Consider the following 20,800-nt stretch of genomic DNA (forward strand, 5'->3'; position numbering starts at 1 on the left):
GCCATCCAAATTGTACTTTGATGAGGTCCATTAGGCCATCTGGACATCCTTAAACAGCCTTGATGAAGATGGAGCAGAGGCTGCTCCAATCACGAGGAATCTCGGTGGTTTCAGGGCAACTCACCATCCCTTAAGCTTGGGTTGCAGCAGGCTGGTGGGGGCAGGAGGCCCTAAGATGGGTGTCAGGGCTGGCAACACCAGGGTGGGTCCTTGCAGAGCAGGTCTGCCCAAGGGCAACCCTTTGGGTGACCAACACAGGATGCACGGGACACGGGTGCTTGCAGCCTGGCTCTGCTCCTGCCTGGCAGAGCCTCTGAACCTACACCACCCCCTGGCACATCCCTGCAGATGGATTTGAGCCCTGGCAGCCATCACCTCCAGGCTGTCCTGCTCCCACCAGTCCCATTAACTGCATGGAAGTAGTGCTCCCAGGAAGGAACGCTCACCCACACTGATCAGTGTAAGATTCATAATGCTCCAGAGGACAGATGGAAAAAGAGCAGCAGGAGGTTGCTAGAGAAAATCAAGTGGTGAGGGGTAAGGTGCAGGGAGTGGATGGAATGAAGCCTGGGAGAGGAGAGCCCCATCCTGCTGAGCCCACATCGAGGGACTGCCAGGAGAAAGTGAATTCCAGACAGCACAGAGGCAGGGAGCAGCACATAAAACCTGGATGGGAATTTCATTTGCTGGAGATTTACTGACTACTGGTGCCCCTGAGCCAGCTCTTTTATGGCACCATGGAATCCTGGTGGGATTTTAGCTGAGTCATTTCCCAGGTTTGATTCCCAAAGTAACTTCTGGGCAAAAAAGCTCAGTCCATCCCCAGCATGGTGCCCACCAGTGCCACCTGTCCCCCAGGGACCTCAGCCACTCTGACCTTTGCCTGGCTGCCCGTGGCACACAGCCCCACCTCACTGTTGGGACCCACATCCTGCTTCCCCCATCAGAAAGCATTGTGTTAAACCCACAGAGTGATGTATAGGGCTGATTCCCAATCAGGCTGTCAGGAAGCATTATGTCAGATACTTTACAGGAGCCTAAGCATATTATGCCACCACAGCCACCTTTGTCAACCAAACCTGAGGTCCCGTAAAAAAAAAATAATAAAAAAATGCTGGGTTTAGCCATCCTCAGTGCCTCCAGAGCAAACTCATCTTCAAACTCTTCTCCTGAGTCACTGCACCCCTGAGTGCTGCCAACCACTTGGACAGCTCTGTAAGGAGCAGCCCAAGCCCCCACCCCAATGATTGCATTGCCTGCAGTGGCAGAGCAGGCACCACCACAGAGGAGCTCTGGTGACCTGGAAATAAAGGGTGATAAAGTTGGTGGAAGGGCTGGATGCAGGGCAGCACCTTGAACTCGGTGAGAGTGGAATGGGAAATGCTGTTACTGCTGCCTCTACCTGCTCATCTCTCCTTCTCCTCCTCACAGTTTGTTTGCCATGGCCCAGGTGCTCCCCATGTGTTACAAAACTACCTTGTCCTTCCCAGTGCCACTTGTCATTGCCAGCCCTACCAGGTCCTGAGGCTCAAAAGCTGCTGTTTTGTGGCAGTGCTTGGCCCCCCTCAGAAATGCAGCAGGACCAGTCTGGATCCTTCCTTAAGGAATTGTTTTAACGAGCATTTTCCTTGATGCAGGTGGTGAGCTGGCAGGGCTTCCTTGGGAACTTTTGCAGTAGGCAAAGTGCAGCCCTGCTGTAATACTTAAAACACCTCAATGTCAGCCTCCCTGGACACTGCCAGTCAGTTTTCACCAGCTCCTTTGAGCCTTTGCCATATCTACCCATGGCCAAAGTAGGGTTGACAGCAGTGGGATGGAGTTGGCAGCACCTGCATGGGCACAGAGGTGGAGGTACAGCCCTGCCCATCTGGAGTGAGCAAACCAGGGCAGAAAGAACAGGGCAGAGCCAAGGCTGTGTCCCACTGGGGAGGTTTGACAAGGACCCCCCTTCTGAAGGAGAGCAGCTGGGTTTGGATACCAGCCACCAAAGTGTGACAAAGCCCAGCAAAGGGCTCTGGATCTCAGTGGTGCCTGGGTCAGCAGCCTGCAACCACCACCCCAGTAATGGGAATTTGCTCATCTCCCCCTCCAAAGCCTGTCATGAAAACAAATAATCTGTGAACTCAAGTTGCCCTGCAATAGAGAGGCAGTGCCCTGTTCTGCACCAGAGGAGGGACCAGAGCCCATCTGCCATCAGAGCCAGCCCCTGTTTCTCTCAGGATATTTCTGTATTGTTGAACTGGATGAGCTTTAAGAGCTACGATGGTATCAGGGGTCCAGCATTAAACTCCAGGAAAGGCTGCAGCTTTGCATGTCTTCCCTGCTCCGAGGCAGCAAATCACATGCCTACAAATTCTTGAGGATAAAAATATTTTTATCTCTGCATCACATTAACCCAGGTTCATACACAGAAGCTGTTAGTGGAGGCCATAATCCTGTGTCTGCTGAGCACCAGCCTTTGAAACAGACCAGGAGAGCACCTTGGGCATCTGCACCTCAGTTCACAGACACAGGTTCATGGCAGAGCCCCAGCAGCTCAGGGCTGCTACTGGGGGAGCACAGCAAGAGCCCCTGCTTGGCACCCTCCTCTCTGCCTGAAAATCATCCCAGCAGCCCCCAGGCCCACCACACACAGTTGCATGGAAGGGACCAGACCTGTTCCTGGGCTCTGCTCCTCCATGCCCTGGGCAGGGCAGAGGCAGGACAGCAGCAGACAATCTTGCAGCAGGTCTCCAATGCTGGGCAACCAGATGCAGCCTCAAACCAAAAGGAGAACAAAACCAATATAATACAGAGCTTGCAGCTGGTACCAGCTTTTGGCCCAGAACTACAAAGCAGGTTAGGAGAAACATCAAAGCTGCATGCCCTGAGCAGGTCTCTATCCTTACCTTCTCTGGAAGAGTTTCCTTTATGAGCCTAGAATGAAAAGCTGCTTTGGAGCTTCAGAGATGTCCCAGGTTGATGTCAAAGATAGCAGCTGTGGTTTGATCACACTGGAGCTCACTGCTTGCTCTGGCATTGTCTCCAGCAGGGGCAGGTCTAGAATAAGGGGAAGTCTCAGCAGAGCAGGTTTCAGGCCTCTGCACAGCAGCCTGGCCAGAGGTTCCACCAAGAGTGCATGCCAGGTCTTTGAGAATCTGCCAACATTAGAGTGAGACATTCCAGAAGACCTTTCTCCAACCACAATGGAAATTTTCCCATAGGTAGTTTGGCTCTGGGTATGGAAATGGACATCTGCAAATGCTCTGCAACACATCAACCAATAATGGACCTCAAGACTCTTCCAGGAATCGTGCAGCAAGAGGAAATAGGGGATGCCAGGCTGAGCTGAATCAGAAACAAGTTTTATTTCCAGGTCCTGTTTTCCTCTGTTCTCAAGCAGAGCAGCAAACAGCTCTGCCTAGACCTGCACCACCCTGTTTGCCCAAGTCTTCAGCTGAGGCACAAGCTCCTCCAGCTCCTGGGTGCCAGCACATCCTCTGGCCACCCCACAAAGGCAACACAATCTTCCTCACCACACAAGGGAATCCCATTTTCCAGTCTGCTCTTCTGTCATATCAGGGATATGGTTGGCTCAGGGCAGGTTTTAGAGCTTCATTAACACTCCACAATAAGGCCTGGCAGCAGCTGATTTAAGGTTCATTTCCAGGCTAAGATTTAAGAAAAGATTTGTTTAATGTTCTCTAACAGCCTCTGCTGACTGGGAGCTTGAGTGCCGCCTAATGACAGCCTCATTTAGTGACTTTCTGCAGTGCAGAGTCTGGAGAAGCTGGTCAGGAGCACAGCAGTTGCTGGCAGGTGCTGAGGGGAAAATATCTCTCCCTGCAGAGTGATTACTCTGGGGCACACGTTCCTTTATCCAGAACAGCCAGAAAGAGCAACCCTTTGCTGTATTAAAAGCTCAGCAAGTCAGACCACTCTCTGCTTGCCTAGGACAGTGCTACGTCTCTCCACACCTTTTTAAGCCAAATAGAAGAAATGCTCCTTTCTCCTGAACGATGGGAAACACAGAAATGCTTGCTCATGTCCAGCCTGGTCAAAATATGATTTGCAATCAAGACTACCAGAGACTGTTTCCCAGTTTTCAGCTTCTTCCAAACCAAAAGCTGAGCCTGCTTGGCTCCTGGGGAGGGGGTGGTCATTGTTTGACATTTGTAAGATACCTCCAGCTTCTGACTGGATGTAGCTATGTCAAGGCTAAACACAAAAATAACCATTGCACAAATAAACACAGTAGTTCAAGCAAGGGTTTGTCATATTTTAATGACATTGATCTTTGGTGTTTCCCTCGTTAGCACTCATGTTCTCCCTGTCTTTCCTCCACAAACCTGCTAGGGATGGAGAGTTACAAATGAAAAGGAAAAATCACATTTGAGACTAAAAACGAAATATCAGAGCCTTGATTTCTCCACTAGAAACTACATGTACAAGGTCAAGATATCACATGCAACACCTTACATCACAGACCCATACCTCACACCCTGGCCTGGAGCTGAAAGACATTTCTTGACCCCTGCCAAGGAGGTGCAGCTCAGTCCTGGCACCAGAAAACCACTGGGATGGCTCATTCATGTTAATATTGGCACAGCTTAGAACATTCTTGCATGAACTGCATTCTACCTAGAGAGCAGCAGCCCCCAGCCCTGTACACATCTATACAGCAGTTCTGTATTAAACTAACTCTCTGAAAACAAAAGACCCCCCCTGCAAGCAGATCCTGAGCCACGCAGGTTTTGGCAAAACCCAGTTCTTCCCATAAAAGACCACAGTGCAGACAGGATGGGTCTCAGAACACCACACTCTTGAGAGGGGAAAGACAGTGCTGTGCCATGGAGTGGGACTATGGCCTGGAAGACTCCTCCACTCCAGCAACAGAGCTGGTGCATCACACCCATGTCTGCCCAGTAGGACTGACTGTCTTCAGAAGGATGCTGCAGGTCCCCTTCCCTTTCTTCACTCTACTTTTATCAGACCCTGAGCATAAAAGGGCTGGAAAGAGGAAAGTAAAGCCTATGAAGGATGACACTGACCAAATTGTGGGGTTAGGACTGAGCTCAGGCAATCCCATGGGGCATCAAAATCTGCACAATGTGCAGCCAGTATGGTTCGTATTTCTTTTAACTCTTCAGCAGTGGGAATGTTGGAAGTTAAGTATGCTTTCTTCCCCATGGCTTCCCTTGCAGTCCTTACCCTGTCCCAATCACCCAGGATAGAGAAGCCCACTGAACCACCAGCATCCTGTCAGTCCCTACTCTTCCAGCTCCTGGCCAGCTGTGAGGTACAGGTCTCTGCTGAGCAGTACAAGGGTAGCACCAACACACAATTCAATCTCTACCTGTTCCGTGACTCCCTGCTCGTGCTGTCGTTACTATAGAAGTTGGTACTGTCAGAAAGATGGTTATTATTAGTTAGGTCACTGTATTCAATTGGTCCTTCAGTGTCCATGGAGGACTGGGCCTGCTCTTGCAGGTCCAGATCACCACCACTTTGTCCTTCACTCCTGGGAGGGGCTGTCCGGGGGCTCAGGCCATGCTCTGACAGCTGCATAGACTCTGAAAGGATCCTTCCTTCCAGCTCAGCTGCCAGCTGCTGTGAGCTGGACTGCTGTGCTGCTGTGCCCTCAGCTCCAGTGGGCTCTGCACCAGTCTGAGAGCTGCGGTGGATCCGGTGGCTCACGATGATGTTGTTGCCAAAGCCACCCATGGATGCCATGGTGGTGCTCTGCTCCCTCTGGACCACAGCAGTCATGCCACCTTCTGCTATCAGCCTTTGGATCCTGCTCAGGGCATCCTCCCCACTGGCCCCATACTCTGGACCTTCAGCTGCAAGAGAAAGCAGAAGCAACTTTGGTGCACAAGGAGAACTACAACACAAAGACAAAGCGTGCAGAGTAGATGCATCACGTGGTGGCAGGACAAAAAATGTGCCAGGACAGAAAATGGGGATTGTTCCATTATTTTTTTTTTTTCTCAATATTTTTTTTTTTTTTTATTCTGGTAAATTGCCAAAGGCACTGAACTCTGTGAAGAAAACCTTCACCACTCCCCACAGGTATCCTTCACAGACTCACATGTAGATGCATCACATGGTGGCAGGACAAAAAATGTGCCAGGGCAGAAAATGGGGTTTGTTCCATTTTTTTTATTTTCTCAGTATTTTTCTTCTCTAACTTCTGGTAAATTGCCAAAGGCACTGAACTCTGTGAAGAAAACCTTCACCATTCCCCACAGGTATCCTTCACAGACACACGTGTTCAAGCCTTGTAGAAGCAGCTCCTATCTAGCCATAAAGGTGGGGAAAAAAAAGGAATCAGAAGTGTATTTTCAAGCTTCAGAGACAGTCCAGCCAGTCCCACAGGGCAAGGAACGAAAACCTGAGTTTGCACTACACTGAACCAAACATTTCACCATGGTTAGAAGTTCTGTGGCTTTTCCTACTTCACCTGTTCCAAACCACCCAAGGAAGATGACATGACAGCAATCTCCTCAGTATCAGGGAGGACACAGGCTAAGACCAGGCAGAAGCTACAGAACGTGGCCTGTGCCTCCACATCACTACGATCAAGGAAAGATCAAGTGTCCAGGCTTCTGCTCCCTATGACTGGCATCTTTTGGGGAATGCAAAAAACATCTCTTCAGATATCATCTCTTACCTTCACGGTCACTGAGCTCTCAGGGAAGCATAGTCAGATACCTTGGTTACTGAAGATTACTTTTAAATAATAAAATCTCACAGGAAAACAGTCCATGTAGGAGATTAAATCCCTGTGGCACGGAAGCCCAGCCCAGTTCTGTTTGCCAGCATCCTCTCTTTTGCTACAAACCCTACCCCGACCATTTGAGGAAAACAATTTGTAGTCATGAACTGCTAGAATCATTCCACAGTGGTATCCTGATGATTCTTATTAAAGAGATAAATCTTACTTCCAGCTCCATGAAGCTATCACAGTATTGATTAGAGGAGAAAGCCTGGCACCAAAGAAATAAACAAAAATGTCAACAAGGCTGATGTAGGCAGGAGTTAAAACAATTTAAAAAAACCCCAAAGCCACACTGACTAGGAAAACAAAACTGCTTGGGGCTGTGGGGTGGAAATCATGCATCCAACATGAGAGCTAGAGCATTCAGCACAGTCTACATGATGAGGTTATCTAACATGTTGAGGTTATTTCTTTTTAAAGGCAGGCTCATTAAAGCTGTTATCATGCTGTGCAGTCAGTGACAACTTATTCCTTTTCCCCACAGACTCAGTGGTACTTGGACCAAAAGCCATCAGCTTCCTCTGCCTCGTGGTGCAACTAATTTCATCTTCAAGCAAGCCTGCTGACAAACTGCCCTGCTGCAGAAATATTATGAACATGAGGGAAAATTCATTTATAAAAAGTAGAGTAAGTGCCTTTTTGCTAGAAATGTAGAAAGCCTGCTACATTCACTATGCATACAGCAATTACACAGCTTCTTAGAGCATCAGTAAGATCACAGAGAATGCACATGGAAATCTGGAGCAGAGCCTAGAGGAGGTAGCAAGAATACCCCCTAGGCTGAGCTGCACCCACAGCTCTAGCAGAGAAATCCTATTCAGGATGTAGCTGATGCATGAACTAGAAACCTGGCTGCCAGCATGAAGACTGAGAACAGAAGCTATTAGACCAGAAGCTTCAGTGTGAAAAACATGCATGTAAGGGGATTCTGAAGCATTAATCATGAGCAGAACTAAGTTGAAGGTTTAAGAAGCATGGGTTTGGATTCAGTCATTGCTTCCTTCTGAGGACACACTCATAACCACTTCATTACTAACCATCTGGCCAGGCCAGAAAGCCAAGATGTGCAGCCTGGCTTAGAGACATGCCAGACAGCCCTCTCTCCACAAGTCCTGAAGCAGCAGGTACTGTGCTCTTGAAAGATCACTTAATATAAACTTAACCCACTACAGAACATTGGTACAGTGAACCAGCAGGGATCCCCAGCCAATGCTCCTCAGCAGGATGAACAGATGCTTCACCAGAGGAGGCCATGCAGGCAGGGCACACCACAAAAAACCCTGCTCTTCCCTGTCCCTTAAATTCTGTGTGTCATGGCTGTATTTCCAGTAGAGGCAGCTGCTTGCTCAGAAAACAGCCAAGGGCTGATGCCACAGCAGAGATCAGCAAGTCACGATTCTTCAGATGACAAGTGCAGAGACACTGTTGGAAATTCCAGAAAAACAGCCCATCCAAAAGGCCAGAAGCAAGTATCACCATCCAAGCAGCCAAAAAGAGCTTCTGCTTTGTGGGCTGTCCTCCCCTTTCTCCCTTCAGGTTTAAACAATGACTTTGACTGTCTGGTTCTCAGCAAAGTTTCCTGTGCAATTTGCCTTCAGCTGAGCTACAGCACAGATTCCCATACAGCCCATTTCCACTGCCTGGTGACTCCCACACATGTTCTGTCACCAGGCTGCCAGTGCAGACTACATTAGTACTCAGTGCAAGTGAAATAACCCAACTTCCATTTGGTGGAGGTTCAGAATGTGCACACAGGCACACAAGAACAATGCCATAAACCCCACACCTTGGACTACTAGAAGCTTCAGCTTCATCCTTTATCTTGAGCTCCTAGTCTACTGTCTAGGGTAAAAAATAGAAAAGCCTCACAGAGCACTACAGAGAGCATCTACAAAACTGAGCTACTGTGTGTTAAGTCCCAGTGTAAGTGGAACACCTGGCAATTTGTCCTCCATTTGGGCTGTCCCTGTATCAGAATCCATCACAAAGCAAGAAGCAATCTTGAGAAACAGTCCCCATCTTTTTATGACCAGAAACACAAGTTCTGTTCTTGACAGGATGGTTGCCCATGGTTCCCTTCCACAATACAAATATTAGTGGTGTGTCCACCACTATAAAGGTTTCAACAAACCTTTTCTAACCTAACCAAAGTGACATTTCCAGAGGTACAAACCCCTTTATATTCCTAACAAAGACACAAAACATTACTCTCAAGAGTTATCATCCCAAAGACCAGGGTATTTGTCAGTCTGGCTCATTGGCTCCAACATTTAACAAAAGACTCTCTAGCCTAATGCATCTGCCTTTAGAAGTCCTCTGCCATGCTATTTCAACAAGGCAAGAGTTTGATATGGATGACTACAAAGGCAAAACATCTGGCAAACCTTCAATGGAGCAAACCTTCATAAGGCAGGGGCATTTCCACTCTTAAATAAGTGGTCTCTGAACTACTTAAAAGGAGTAAAACTTGTTTAACTCTGGGCATTCATGGCACACATCTGATAAAGAACAAATCCCAAAGAAGCAAGAATTAGATCAGGCTCCTCTGTGGCTGTGTGATAAACTGTATATGGTCTTAATTTTTTCCTGTTCTCAGATATCCTCTTTCTAAAACCAGCAGTAGTCAGTAGCCACGCTTGCAAACAAAGCTTCAAAATCAGAACTACAAGTAAGCACTGGAATAATAGCTCTGAGGTGTGAGCTGACCTACTAATTCACATGCTCAAAGATAAAAAAAAAATCAGCATTTTAAAATTAATTCACTCCTTGCATACGACTAGGAAAGGGGAGCATAACCAGCTATGAATAATCACATGTCCCCAAGTGGCAGAGGAAATACTACCAGTTACTTTTCTCCTCAACCAGAAGCATGTTCACACTTCCTTTATAAGCTACCTAATCCAAACAACTTCACAGAACACAGAAAAGACACAGTTGCTTTAAATTCTAATAAATTTGTTAGCAATATCTCACCTTGGTGATTTGTATGAGCAAAACTTATTTTTGCAACAAGAGTTTAAAAGCAATCCCTATAATTTAATCCTAAAAGAGCCAAGCACTTGGAGTAGTTCATAAGGTAATGGCTTGGGTAGTACATACCTCTAGAACCTGAGTCTAGTTTTAGGTAGTTAAGCCAAAATTTATAGTTCTACAGGACATATGTCACACATTTTACACATGGATGGGCAGATGAAAGGCTAAGGAATCTAACCCATGTTTCTACTTGGAGAATGAGAGGCAGATCTGGAAGCTGATCCCTGGTGTCCTGGTTGCCATTTCCACACAAAGCACAGAAAAGCCACATCACATCTGACCAGAGCATTGCAAGGAAGTGTTCAGCTATCCTAAATACAACATGTTTCTTTTAGCATTCACAGGGCTCAGCTGGGGACACATTACCCCCGGCACACTCTCCTAATGTCTCAGATTAAAGAAGTTGCATCACATGCAGGCACAATGACTCTGCTTGTAAGTGCTCCTCAGGCATCCCCAGCTGCTGTGCCTGTACCAGGGATGTTTCACTTGCATGTGCTCTATTTTCACTATTAACAGCTTGAACAGGCTGATCCAGCAGATCCTACACACCCAAGTCTTCATTTTACAACCCTTTTCCCCCTCAAAAGTATCTACTGCAACCTCTAAAAGCAGCTGGACATGATGGAAATTTGTACTGGCTGGTTAGAAACACTTTAATAAAACAGGTTAAGAACTTGTATATGGCATGACAGCAGTCAGTTTTGATCCCACAAAGACAACAGCAATCCATTGACAACAAGGCTTCTGCTGGCTAAAATTTCAGTGGTTCATAACACACACCTACTGGCACAATAAGCACTGAGCCAGCCATCTGAACCTCAGTGACAATGCAACTGGTAGGAACTGAGATGGTAAATCCCTTTCAGTTATTTCCATCAAGTTTCTTCTGAATGTGGGTTATTTTTTTCTTTTTTAAAAACTGGATTACCAGTTGATATCCTCTCAACAGCAAGGGGACAGCATGGGTGCACAATGAAACAAGTGTTTGGCTGCTCTGGCCAAGGTCCCTTTTTCCTCAGCCTGCAGAACCTTTTACACAGCTGAAATCCCTAAGAGTTACCACCACTTGCACCCTGTTCCACAGATCCAGGCAGCCTGAACAAGTGGCATCCACAGCCTGACCCAGTCTGGACTTGGAATTATAATTTCTAAATGTTAAAACTTTGGGGTATTAAATTTCATCAAGGATTTTTGTTGTTTTATAAGTGAGATTCAATTTGCCAGTTAAATACATGTCTGTCCCCATCATATCTGCCCATTTGCAAAGAAAACCACAGTGTAGCTCTCAACAGATTGTTTCTAATTAAAAGTTCCTCAAAGCTACAACTACATCACTATTTCTACAATGTCTGTCACCTTACAGTAAAGTAGGAGACAGCTGAAACACTGTTTTAGGCATTTCTTGGTAGCTCTCCTGGTTTTCTCTCAACTCTAGCTTCCTTTGGTTTATGTGTGGCTTGGGATCAGAGTGCAGAAAGCAGTCATCAACTGCCACAAAACAAAAAGATACAGACATAAGGGGAATTATTTTCTAATAAAGTCATCATATACTCATTCCTCCAAAGGAGGTAGAAAGATAATCAAAACAGCAAAGTCCCCGCAGAGCTTTGCATGAGAAAAGGAAACTATTTATATCCACACAGAACCTAATTAGATTTCTGATGCAATTCTGCATTTTTAAATTTTTTTTTAATACAGTAAGCCCTGAGCCAGAATTGCCCACAAGTGGGGCTGACAGGACAGGACAGAAATTTATTTTTTTTTTTGTTCCCTCCACCCCTTGCCATGACAAGGTGATAACTAAAACATTTCCCTTTACATTACTCAGAATCACATCTGATCTATCCATTCTGCTGCTGATAATACTGCTAAGCTTTTACACAGTGATTTACATCTTCAAAGCCCCATACAAAACACTAATTAATCTTCACAGCCCCTGGTGTACTGTACTATGGGAAGATTTATTCCCATTTGGTAGATGATTAATAATTTGCCCTAGGTCACATATCACATTAATAATAGCACATTTCAACTTTTTTTTTTTTCCCTTCATGTCCCTGACATCTAGATCCTGCTATTAGGCAACAGTATTATCCTTTAAACAGGCATAGAGTTACTGCAGATAGTGGGCAAATTAACCACCAGAAAAGCACTACAGCATCTGATCTAGGCTTCCTGAACACACTGGATGCATATCACAGGAGGTTATGATACTGGAAAAACAGGAATCTTGCACAGTTAAGTGTGACAGGGGCTCAAGTGTGATGTGTAGCACAAAGACTTGGATGAACCAGACCACTGATGCCACAAGTCCCAGGTTAACAGGTTGAAGTGTTTGTATCAACAACTGAAAATTTGCCTTTCTGCTTCCTGATAGGTCCTTGTACTATTCTTCTGTTATAGATTACAGTTGGTTTTTAAATCCTACATGCTCCTGAGAGTCAATGTCTTGACAGATCCCTGTTTTGAGCTGCTCTTGAGCCTTTGCTCAATAATTTCTACTGAGGATGGAACTGACATAAGAACTGATCTACTACAGGATAAGATGTCTTGGCTTATCTTCAGCACACGTGTCTGAACTGGAGTAACTCCTTTGTTCTAAGGATCCTTACATAAGAGACAGGAGTGTGACAGCCATTTTTGCAGGTGAGGCCACTTGGAATAGCACATGGAGTAAATCACCAGCTGAGCCAGAAATCACACCAGATGTGAACTTGCTAATCTCTTCCAAGCAAAAAAGGGAGACAAAGAGAAGTCCTGTTCTAGGCTTATTATCTGCACTCCTTCTCTTCCAAATACTATGTTTTGCTTTTTTTGTAGACATACCCTGGCCAAGACACTGGTGAAAAACAACTCTTCCCCATCTCATTCATGGGCTAGAAAAACTAGGATGCAGATCTGAAAACAGAAAGGTTAATTAGAAAGAATGAAATAATGAAATCTTAAGCTGATTTCAGAACAGCAGAAGAGAGAAGCATGACTGGAAAACTCCACTGGTTTAACAGAGCAGAGAAAGAGCTCCTCCCATGGCCTTGTTGCAAGAAGGTCCCACACTGTACCCTGTTCTCACTCTGCATAACATAGTCAGTGGAAGAATCAGTTCCCACAAGTTCAGGAATTGTCCAGACATCCTGTGTTCCAGCAGGATTCACACATTCTCAAATGTACAAACTTTCCAGGGAGGTTATCTCAGCTCCACTGAGATTAGCAGATGGGAAACCCCACGGGCCAAGCAGGTTCATCGTGAGCCAAAGATTTCAAAATTGTCTCCCTTGGTTTTCTCTGTCATTGCTATGCATACACTGCCCACCTCCTTCCTAGTCAATCCCTCAGAGCTGGATTCAAGCACAATTCTACACTATAGAGACAAGAAGCCTACACAAAATCATCAAAGGTCACTGACTTTATTGTCATATAGGAATTGCACATCAACTGTTTTAAGTTCTTCAAATGTTGGTAACTCTCCCTGGACTGGAAGGCACTACAGACATTTTTTAGTAGCTAAGCTTAGACACCACAGACTTCCTCAATCAGGCTAACCAGAGTATCTGCTTTGTGAGAAGTATTTTACAGTATTTCACATTATTGTGAAGCCTGCACAGGTTTTAGATGCAGAAGTTGAAGGACGAAGCTAAAATCTAACACAGAGTCAGAAAGAATAGTTCTTAACAGTTTGCAGACTTACTGATGGTTAAGAGTTCAGGAGGTTTTGTGAAGGCTGATGCCAGTACAGGTGATTCTACAGACACTATGATCAGGAGAGGAGTTCATTTTGCCTTCCAAAAGCATGTGAAAAAGTCAACTTTTCTACTCCTATGGGCAGAAATTCACTCTCCTGATCATCTTTGCATGGCTAAAGGAAAATTAGGCTGGAGAAATCTTTGCTAAAGGGATAACAGGAGTGTCCTAACGCATCAATAAGTTGTGGAACCTGTGTGGAAAGTCCTCATTCACCAGGTAAGCTGCCAGATAAATCACTGCTTGCATTCCTGCTTTCCCCAGTACCTGCAGAGGTGGACTCCTGCTCCTGTACTTCCCTCTCTGTCTGAGTCTCGGCATTCTGGAGCTGAGGTGCCAAGGTCTGGGTACCCTGGGAAGTCACAGAGGTGGGGGGGTTTCGGGGTTGCAGGCCTATGGCATTCATCAGGCCCATGTCCCTGTCTGTTCTCCATGTGGCTCTGCTGGTTCTGAAAAGAGAGAAAAACAAGTAAGACCAGGAGCATTGGAGGTGAAATGCCCCAGCAAGATTGAAGCATCCACTGAGCCTCTTGTTGCCTCCACTCCAACCAGGCACTTGTAGTCACTATGAGGCTGGAGGAGACTGACCTGCACTTACTTACACACACAAGACACCCTTCTGTAAAGTCAGCTGGCTGTGCTTTTGAGTTCTAAGTCAACAGTATTATTCTTATGGTCCACTCACCCTTCCACAGCAGCAGTGTGTCTGACAGGCATAGACAGATATCCCTGAAGCATCAACAAGGCTGCAGAACAACTGGCTCAAGGGGCACTGAGCTGAGTATGCAACACAACATGGAGCACAGGACAAATAAACACCCACAACACCCCTCTGCCTGTCAGCAGGGAGGTTTTAACTCAGCTTGTATCCCTTTTCTCCTCCAGAACATCTAGTTTGTCAGCATGCCACATGAATGCACTCCAGCAGGCATTTCTGACCATTCCAGTCAGACAAGAGAAATTCTCTGTTCTCAAAAGAAAACAACAGGATCCACCTTAAGGCTCATTAGCTTCTCAGAATCAAACACTTGAAGTGTATGGTGCTACAAGAACTGAATCTTGACAATGCTTGGATGTTTCTTGCAAAACTGACCTTTGGCTAGGAATGGTAAATAGATTCTAGGAATGACACAGCTCATTCACAAGCTTTTTTTCACATGATTTTCAACTTGCCACACTTTTCTTGCTACCTCTTTGAGGCAGTTCATTGCTGAGCAATATTTCTGCCTTCAAGCTGCTCCTCCTGTCCTCCTGCAAGGCTGATATGTGCTGCCACAAAACACAAGTCGTGGCAGCATCTACTCACATGGCAGAGTAAAGAATCTCTACTGCCTATTAGTCACCCTCAATCAGACCAAGTCTATGGAACAGCACAGACATTGCCCTGTGCATAATTTCCTTGGGATCCTAGAGCTCACAATTCAGAAACAAGACTGTCACCCTCTTGCTGAGAACAGAGGGCTTACAGAGAAGTACTTGTCACTGGAGCAAGAAGCAAAGGACTGCAGCACCATCCCTGTGTTTAGAATAACTAGTGTGTATATCACTGGACAGACTGGATGATGCAGCCAATAGGGACATCAAGGGATTTAGCTTTAATTTTAGAGTTTATTGCTGAGCAACAACTGTCCCATGATCAGAAAACTAAAGGGATGAAAATCACCAGGACTGCTCAATGGGTTTGCACTTATCTCTGTTAAACTCTCCATGCTTTAGTTATACCCCAAAGGCCATTTACTTTGCACAGTGGTTTTGATCAAGCCCCACATGTTCCTCCTGCAGCTTGCTGACAGATGTCACTGAGGTCACAGATGACAGATACACATCCCTATCACTGGCAGCACTTTTGGACACTGAATGACACTTGCTAGGAGCAGGCCAGGAGACCCAGCTAAGCAGTGTCAAAGGGTGGGAGAAACTGAATATTTAAAGCAGCCAGTGCTAAAGGAACAAAGAAGGAGATGTGCTGTCAGATGTAACAAAAGCAGCAGAAAAGGTCAGGTCTCTAAAGCACACTGAGGAGACTCACCCAGGGCGTTCAGTGTTCCTGCTGCTGGAATGCACAGTGAAGACATTCTCGTTCATCTGGTCCCAGTGGTACTCAACTCCAGAGTTTAGGGCCCTGAAAACATCAAAAAGGAAAAAAATATTAGCATGATTGGACACTATTGCAGCCAGCACACAGCACATCCCTGTAACATGAAGGACTGCCCACCAGAAACTGCAGATCTAGCTCAGTTCCCACTTTTGTTAAAAGGGCTCATCACCATCAACAGTCTTGCAAACATGGAGTGTTGTGTTACCCAGACTGGTCTGGAATATTCCATTCATTTCATGATTCAATATTAGGACTGAGGCACAGCAACAGGAGCAGAGGGATTTTCAGGAAATGAAGACATACAACTGTGTGTACAGAATCAGGTTACCCTAACTCCAAATGACTAAACAAAGAATTGGAAAGGGAAGGCCAGTTCTTTCTATAGTCCCTGCCAGCATCTCCTGCACCAGGTAATGCTAAGTAAAATGCTTATTTGACATTCAGTTTCCTTGCAAATGGTTCTCATTCTGCCTATGAATAAATCTCTATACAGAGCTCTCACTGACAGTCACCATGGAGCACAGGCAGATATAGAAGATATTTGAATAAGTTTCTACAAAAGAGTTTGTACTGCATCTTGTATGCACACACTTATGTACACACATGCAACACGTGTGTCAAGACTTAAAAGTTCAAAACTTGAATTTTACTGCTAATGCTACTAAGTTTAACAGAACAGCCAATGTCCTGGCAACCTTTCACAGTGCATTTCTCCAAAAGATATTCAAAACCAGGGCTGGATAATCACAGAAGCTAAATCACCATAACCCTAATGCTGTAAGTGCATCTCCCACTATTTCTAAGCCTTGACAGTTCTTAAGACTGGAAGAGGATAAGAACATACCCAGCTTACTTTGCACCATACACAAGTTCCAGAGGACAGGCACAAGCTGTACAGTCCAAGGCAGGATGGAGATCTCCCACTTACTGCTGTGTCCCACCTCCAGAAGCACTATGGGCTGCATTGTGATGGAAGAGACTTTCTGTACAGTGTTATGCTCCCTGTGAGCTGCCTGAGCACTTTGAAAAGGTGCTGGGCACAGAGTTAACAACAGTGCTGGGTAGCAGTCACTTCACAAGGCAAGTTAAAAAAAAAATAAAATGGTCCTATGCAGACAGAAGGGAATTGTGTCTGAAAAGCTGGACTTGGATCACACTGCAGGCAACCTCAGAGCATGAACTAAGAGTTGTCTCATAATCTGAAGGAAGGATTCAGGGCAAGTAGCTGGTTATGGCTTAGGCACAAGTGTTTCATGTGCATATAAAACCAGCTGTTCTGTAATGAGATGCATCAGCAGAACAGGCAAGAACTCCAGCTTAGAGGATGCTGCAAGCCAGACATGCTGCAGCAGGAGGGCTTTGTGTGCTGCAGGCCTGAGGCTAGGCTGAGAGTGACAGCACCCCAGGTCAGGAGCAAGGGCAAAAGCTGGAGAAAATCAGGTCAACAAAACCATACATGAAGTCTACAAGAAGTAATCAGTCATCACTTTTTTTTTTTTTTTTTTTTTGTGCTGAGCTAGTCCTGCACTGCATTGTGAAAGCTAAGTATTAGGCAGAGGATGGAGCAGCCAGAGGGACTGGCATGGCTTTAGTGACAGGTTACCATCTGTCAATAAACTCTGAGAATTTTATAAGTCAGCATCCTACTGGCAGCTGCTTTCATTGTGTAAAAAGTAAGCACACACACATTGTCAGCAAAGTAGCACACTCCCTAGGCAAGTGAGACTTTCTGACCTACTACTCAAAATTTCAAATAAAAAAGTTTACTTTGCTTAGAATCTGCAGCTATTACACAACTGAGCTAAACTGACCCATGCACTTCTCCCCCTCCTTCCTCACTGCATATTTTCCAAAACAGAGGAATGGCCCCCACAGCCACCAACACAACAAGTATTCCTCCCCAAGGTGCTGTGCACCCTACTGGTCTTTGCCAGTTTGCCAGCTCACAGGACAAGAAACAGGAAGACTGCAAAACTTTCCTTACCTGTGAGTTGGCAGTACTGGCTTTCCTCTCTTACCCAAAACACTGTGTTTCTGCTGCTGCACACACACACTCACACACACAGACACACAGAGAGACACACACACTCACACAGACACACACACACACACACACAGACACACACACACACACACAGACACACACAAACACACAGACACACACAGACACACACAAACACACACAAACACACACAAACACACACACACACAAACACACACAAACACACACACAAACACACACACAAACACACACACAAACACACACACAAACACACACACACACAAACACACACACACACACACAAACACACACACACAAACACACACACACAAACACACACACAAACACACACACAAACACTCACACACACACACTCACACACACACACTCACACACACTCACACACACTTCATTCACCTCACTTCTACAGAAGTGCCAAGGTCCCAGGCTGACATGGAATACACCAAGTTAAAATCTCCTGTCTCTGCTCCTGCCTGTTCTGCAGAGGCTCACTGCTCTATGCTTGGGTTCTTACACAGGAAATTCTCTCCTGACTCCCGGCAATGAATTTGCACCTTTCCCTGGATGGTAGGATCAACAGCCACTCCACTTAACACATGACTTTGCACATGGGCTTTAAACGCTGCCATTTATCAACTCACTTTCATGGCCAGATTCCTATTAATTCCTCATTTACTGCCAGACATTTGGCTTTTCTCTCCCAGATGGAGGACCTGTAGCAGCTGGTGCCACTGCTCCCGTTGCTGACTCTGGGAACACTGATGAACAGGCTTCAGCCAACATCACTAGACGTGGCCAGGATGAAGTTCAACATCCTCAACACCACATTAACCTGGCTTTCTTGTCTGGACTGAGCTTGTCTCTCTGCAGAGCCAAAAGAAGTGGCACAGAATCAACAGCTGGCACTCTATTGTAGAACAAGCATCTTCACTGCTACCTTTCATCAGATTCTTCCCTTCACCACCTCATCAACCTCCTCCCTTTCAACTCCACTTCTTGCAAAGACTTCAAGCAACAAAACCCTCAGCACAAACTTTGTTCTCTTTATATGAATCTGCATCTCTCTGACTTGCAGCCCACATCTGCCTCTCCTCAGCCAATATTCAGCTTGCTCCCCATTAGGTCTTCCAATCTTTGGATGACTGACTGAAGCTACAGATGAGATATTTTAGACTACATCAAGGTACAGTGAAGAAAGCCAGTATCTCAGCTTCACAGAGGGAACTGATTGGGTGCTATCTTTTATACAAAGATCAACACTTTTCTTCTTTCTAATCAAAGACTTCATCAAAGAAATACTGCTATTGTATGGGTTAAATATCAGTTTTAAGACCACGCCTGCTTTAGAAACTTGGATACATAATGAAACCCTAAACCAACTTAAGATGGTGTGCAACAAGATGTGTATAACAGCCACATTTACCTTGGTTTAAATCAAATTTTTGATTAAACTTAAAAATCTGCACTGGCTTAATCACACCTATTCAAAACAGCACGATCTCCCTTTTTAGAAAGCCTAAAGGTTTTTTAACTCCCATTGCAAAATATTACTTGGATTTAGTAAATTATCAAGCCTTTCACATCACATTTCCCAGAGGATTTGCAAATCAAGGCCTGACTATTCATTCCACAGCAGCAGAGCTTACACTGGAGAAATGAATATTTTTCAGGTAATGTAAGCATTTAACTTTTGCTCCATCAAACTCTAGACGTGGAAATGCTGGAAGCACTTTACATTTTCCAAGCTCTGTGTAGCATGGAGCATGTTGCCACTTGGATGTGGATGCAGTAAGGAAGACACTGAGTTTCCCAGGGCTCCAGGGGGAAAAGCTGCAATTCTCCACACTGCATCAGTCATGGACACTGAAGTCCACTTAGTGAAGTTCTCTTTTTTCCTTTTTATGGCTGTCACTAAGCTCCCTGGATATTTCCACTAGCTTTTTGAAATGCAGAGCAGCTCACAGCCTGCCTTTCCCAGCAGGGACCTGTTTTGAGATGGACTTTTCCTTCACGCCTGTGTCCAGCTCACATTATTAGTGAGTTTGGAGAGGATGAAGGGCACATATTAGCAAGCTTGCTCAAAGTCAAAAAAGGATTTGGAGAGGAGGCTGTTAAGCACCAAGAACAAACAATTTAGGCATCACAGTCTTTCCTGTGGGAGGAGTTCCTGCCTACACAGTTCAGGCATGGCCCACTGAAGAACCTAGGAGAAAGCTCTAGGAATTAAAGACAAAACTATTTATTTGTGTCAAGAAAGCTGAAATATAGTTTACTGCACTGGCTTAACCAGTATTCAAAAATTAAATCAACAAACCAGAGTTCAGCATAAACCAATTTAGGCATCTAGATAACCCCCCAGATGGCATATCCAAAATCAGGAGCTGAAGAGGAGGAGGGATTGGGACTAAAGTTTCCCAACTCCACCATAACAATACAGCCCAGGAGAAACATGGCAAGACAAAAAAATCATCATTTGCATGTCCAGGAAGGCATAAATAGCACTGACTGACTTCTGACTTAAACCTTCCCTAGTCGTGAAGAAGGCAGCAAGCAATGGACAAATGCATTGCTCTCCTTCTTCAAATCCTGCCACACAGAAAGGCTGAATGGCAGCACACAATGCTACAGAACTAAAATAAACTTTGATTAAGACATTGCTGCCTGCAATCCCATCTAAACCAGTCCCATTACGAGAATGAAGACTGGGACAAGCCCAGCATGGGAAGACTAGCTGCAAAGTTATGTCATGCAGCACACAGGCAGGGTAATACCTGATTTTCATGCCACCAAGGTCTGCTTTCTTCACAAAAGAAATTACTGATTTCTCAAATATCCATTTATATAAAATAAATATAAAAAGAAACATAAATTAAATATAAATAGCTGATTTCTCAAATATCCATTCAAGATCACTAAAAACAAGCACAAAAAACCCAGCGTGTTTTCAACAGATTTGAATTCCCCAAGATGTGCTTTCTTCCCTCGGTGCAGAATTGTCATTCTTAAATTATTCAGCCTGCATCAAGGAAATATTAACTGAGCTACAGAAAGTAAGGTGACATAACACTAACAAACCATTGTCTTGGTTTGGGAAGGAGAAAGCAGCATACAGCATCTCACACATTGCAATGCTTGGCCAGATTCC

General features: G+C 45.3%; 1 protein-coding gene across 5 annotated transcripts in view; it reads right to left on the reverse strand.

The window, feature by feature from the left end:
- Positions 1-4,237: 4,237 nt before the first annotated feature.
- Positions 4,238-20,800, reverse strand: part of AMBRA1 (autophagy and beclin 1 regulator 1) — a 132,980-nt gene continuing 116,417 nt past the window's right edge. For all 5 annotated transcript variants that reach the window (XM_071744829.1, XM_071744827.1, XM_071744830.1 and 2 more), the window contains 3 exons: positions 15,564-15,656; positions 13,802-13,983; positions 4,238-5,822 (listed from right to left, as the gene is read on the reverse strand). In XM_071744829.1, coding sequence (XP_071600930.1) covers positions 5,332-5,822; positions 13,802-13,983; positions 15,564-15,656 — 766 coding nt within the window. In that variant the 3' untranslated portion in view covers positions 4,238-5,331. The remainder of the gene's footprint in view (positions 5,823-13,801; positions 13,984-15,563; positions 15,657-20,800) is intronic.

The sequence above is a fragment of the Heliangelus exortis genome, chromosome 5 (assembly GCF_036169615.1).
Source record: "Heliangelus exortis chromosome 5, bHelExo1.hap1, whole genome shotgun sequence".
NCBI lineage: Eukaryota > Metazoa > Chordata > Aves > Apodiformes > Trochilidae > Heliangelus > Heliangelus exortis.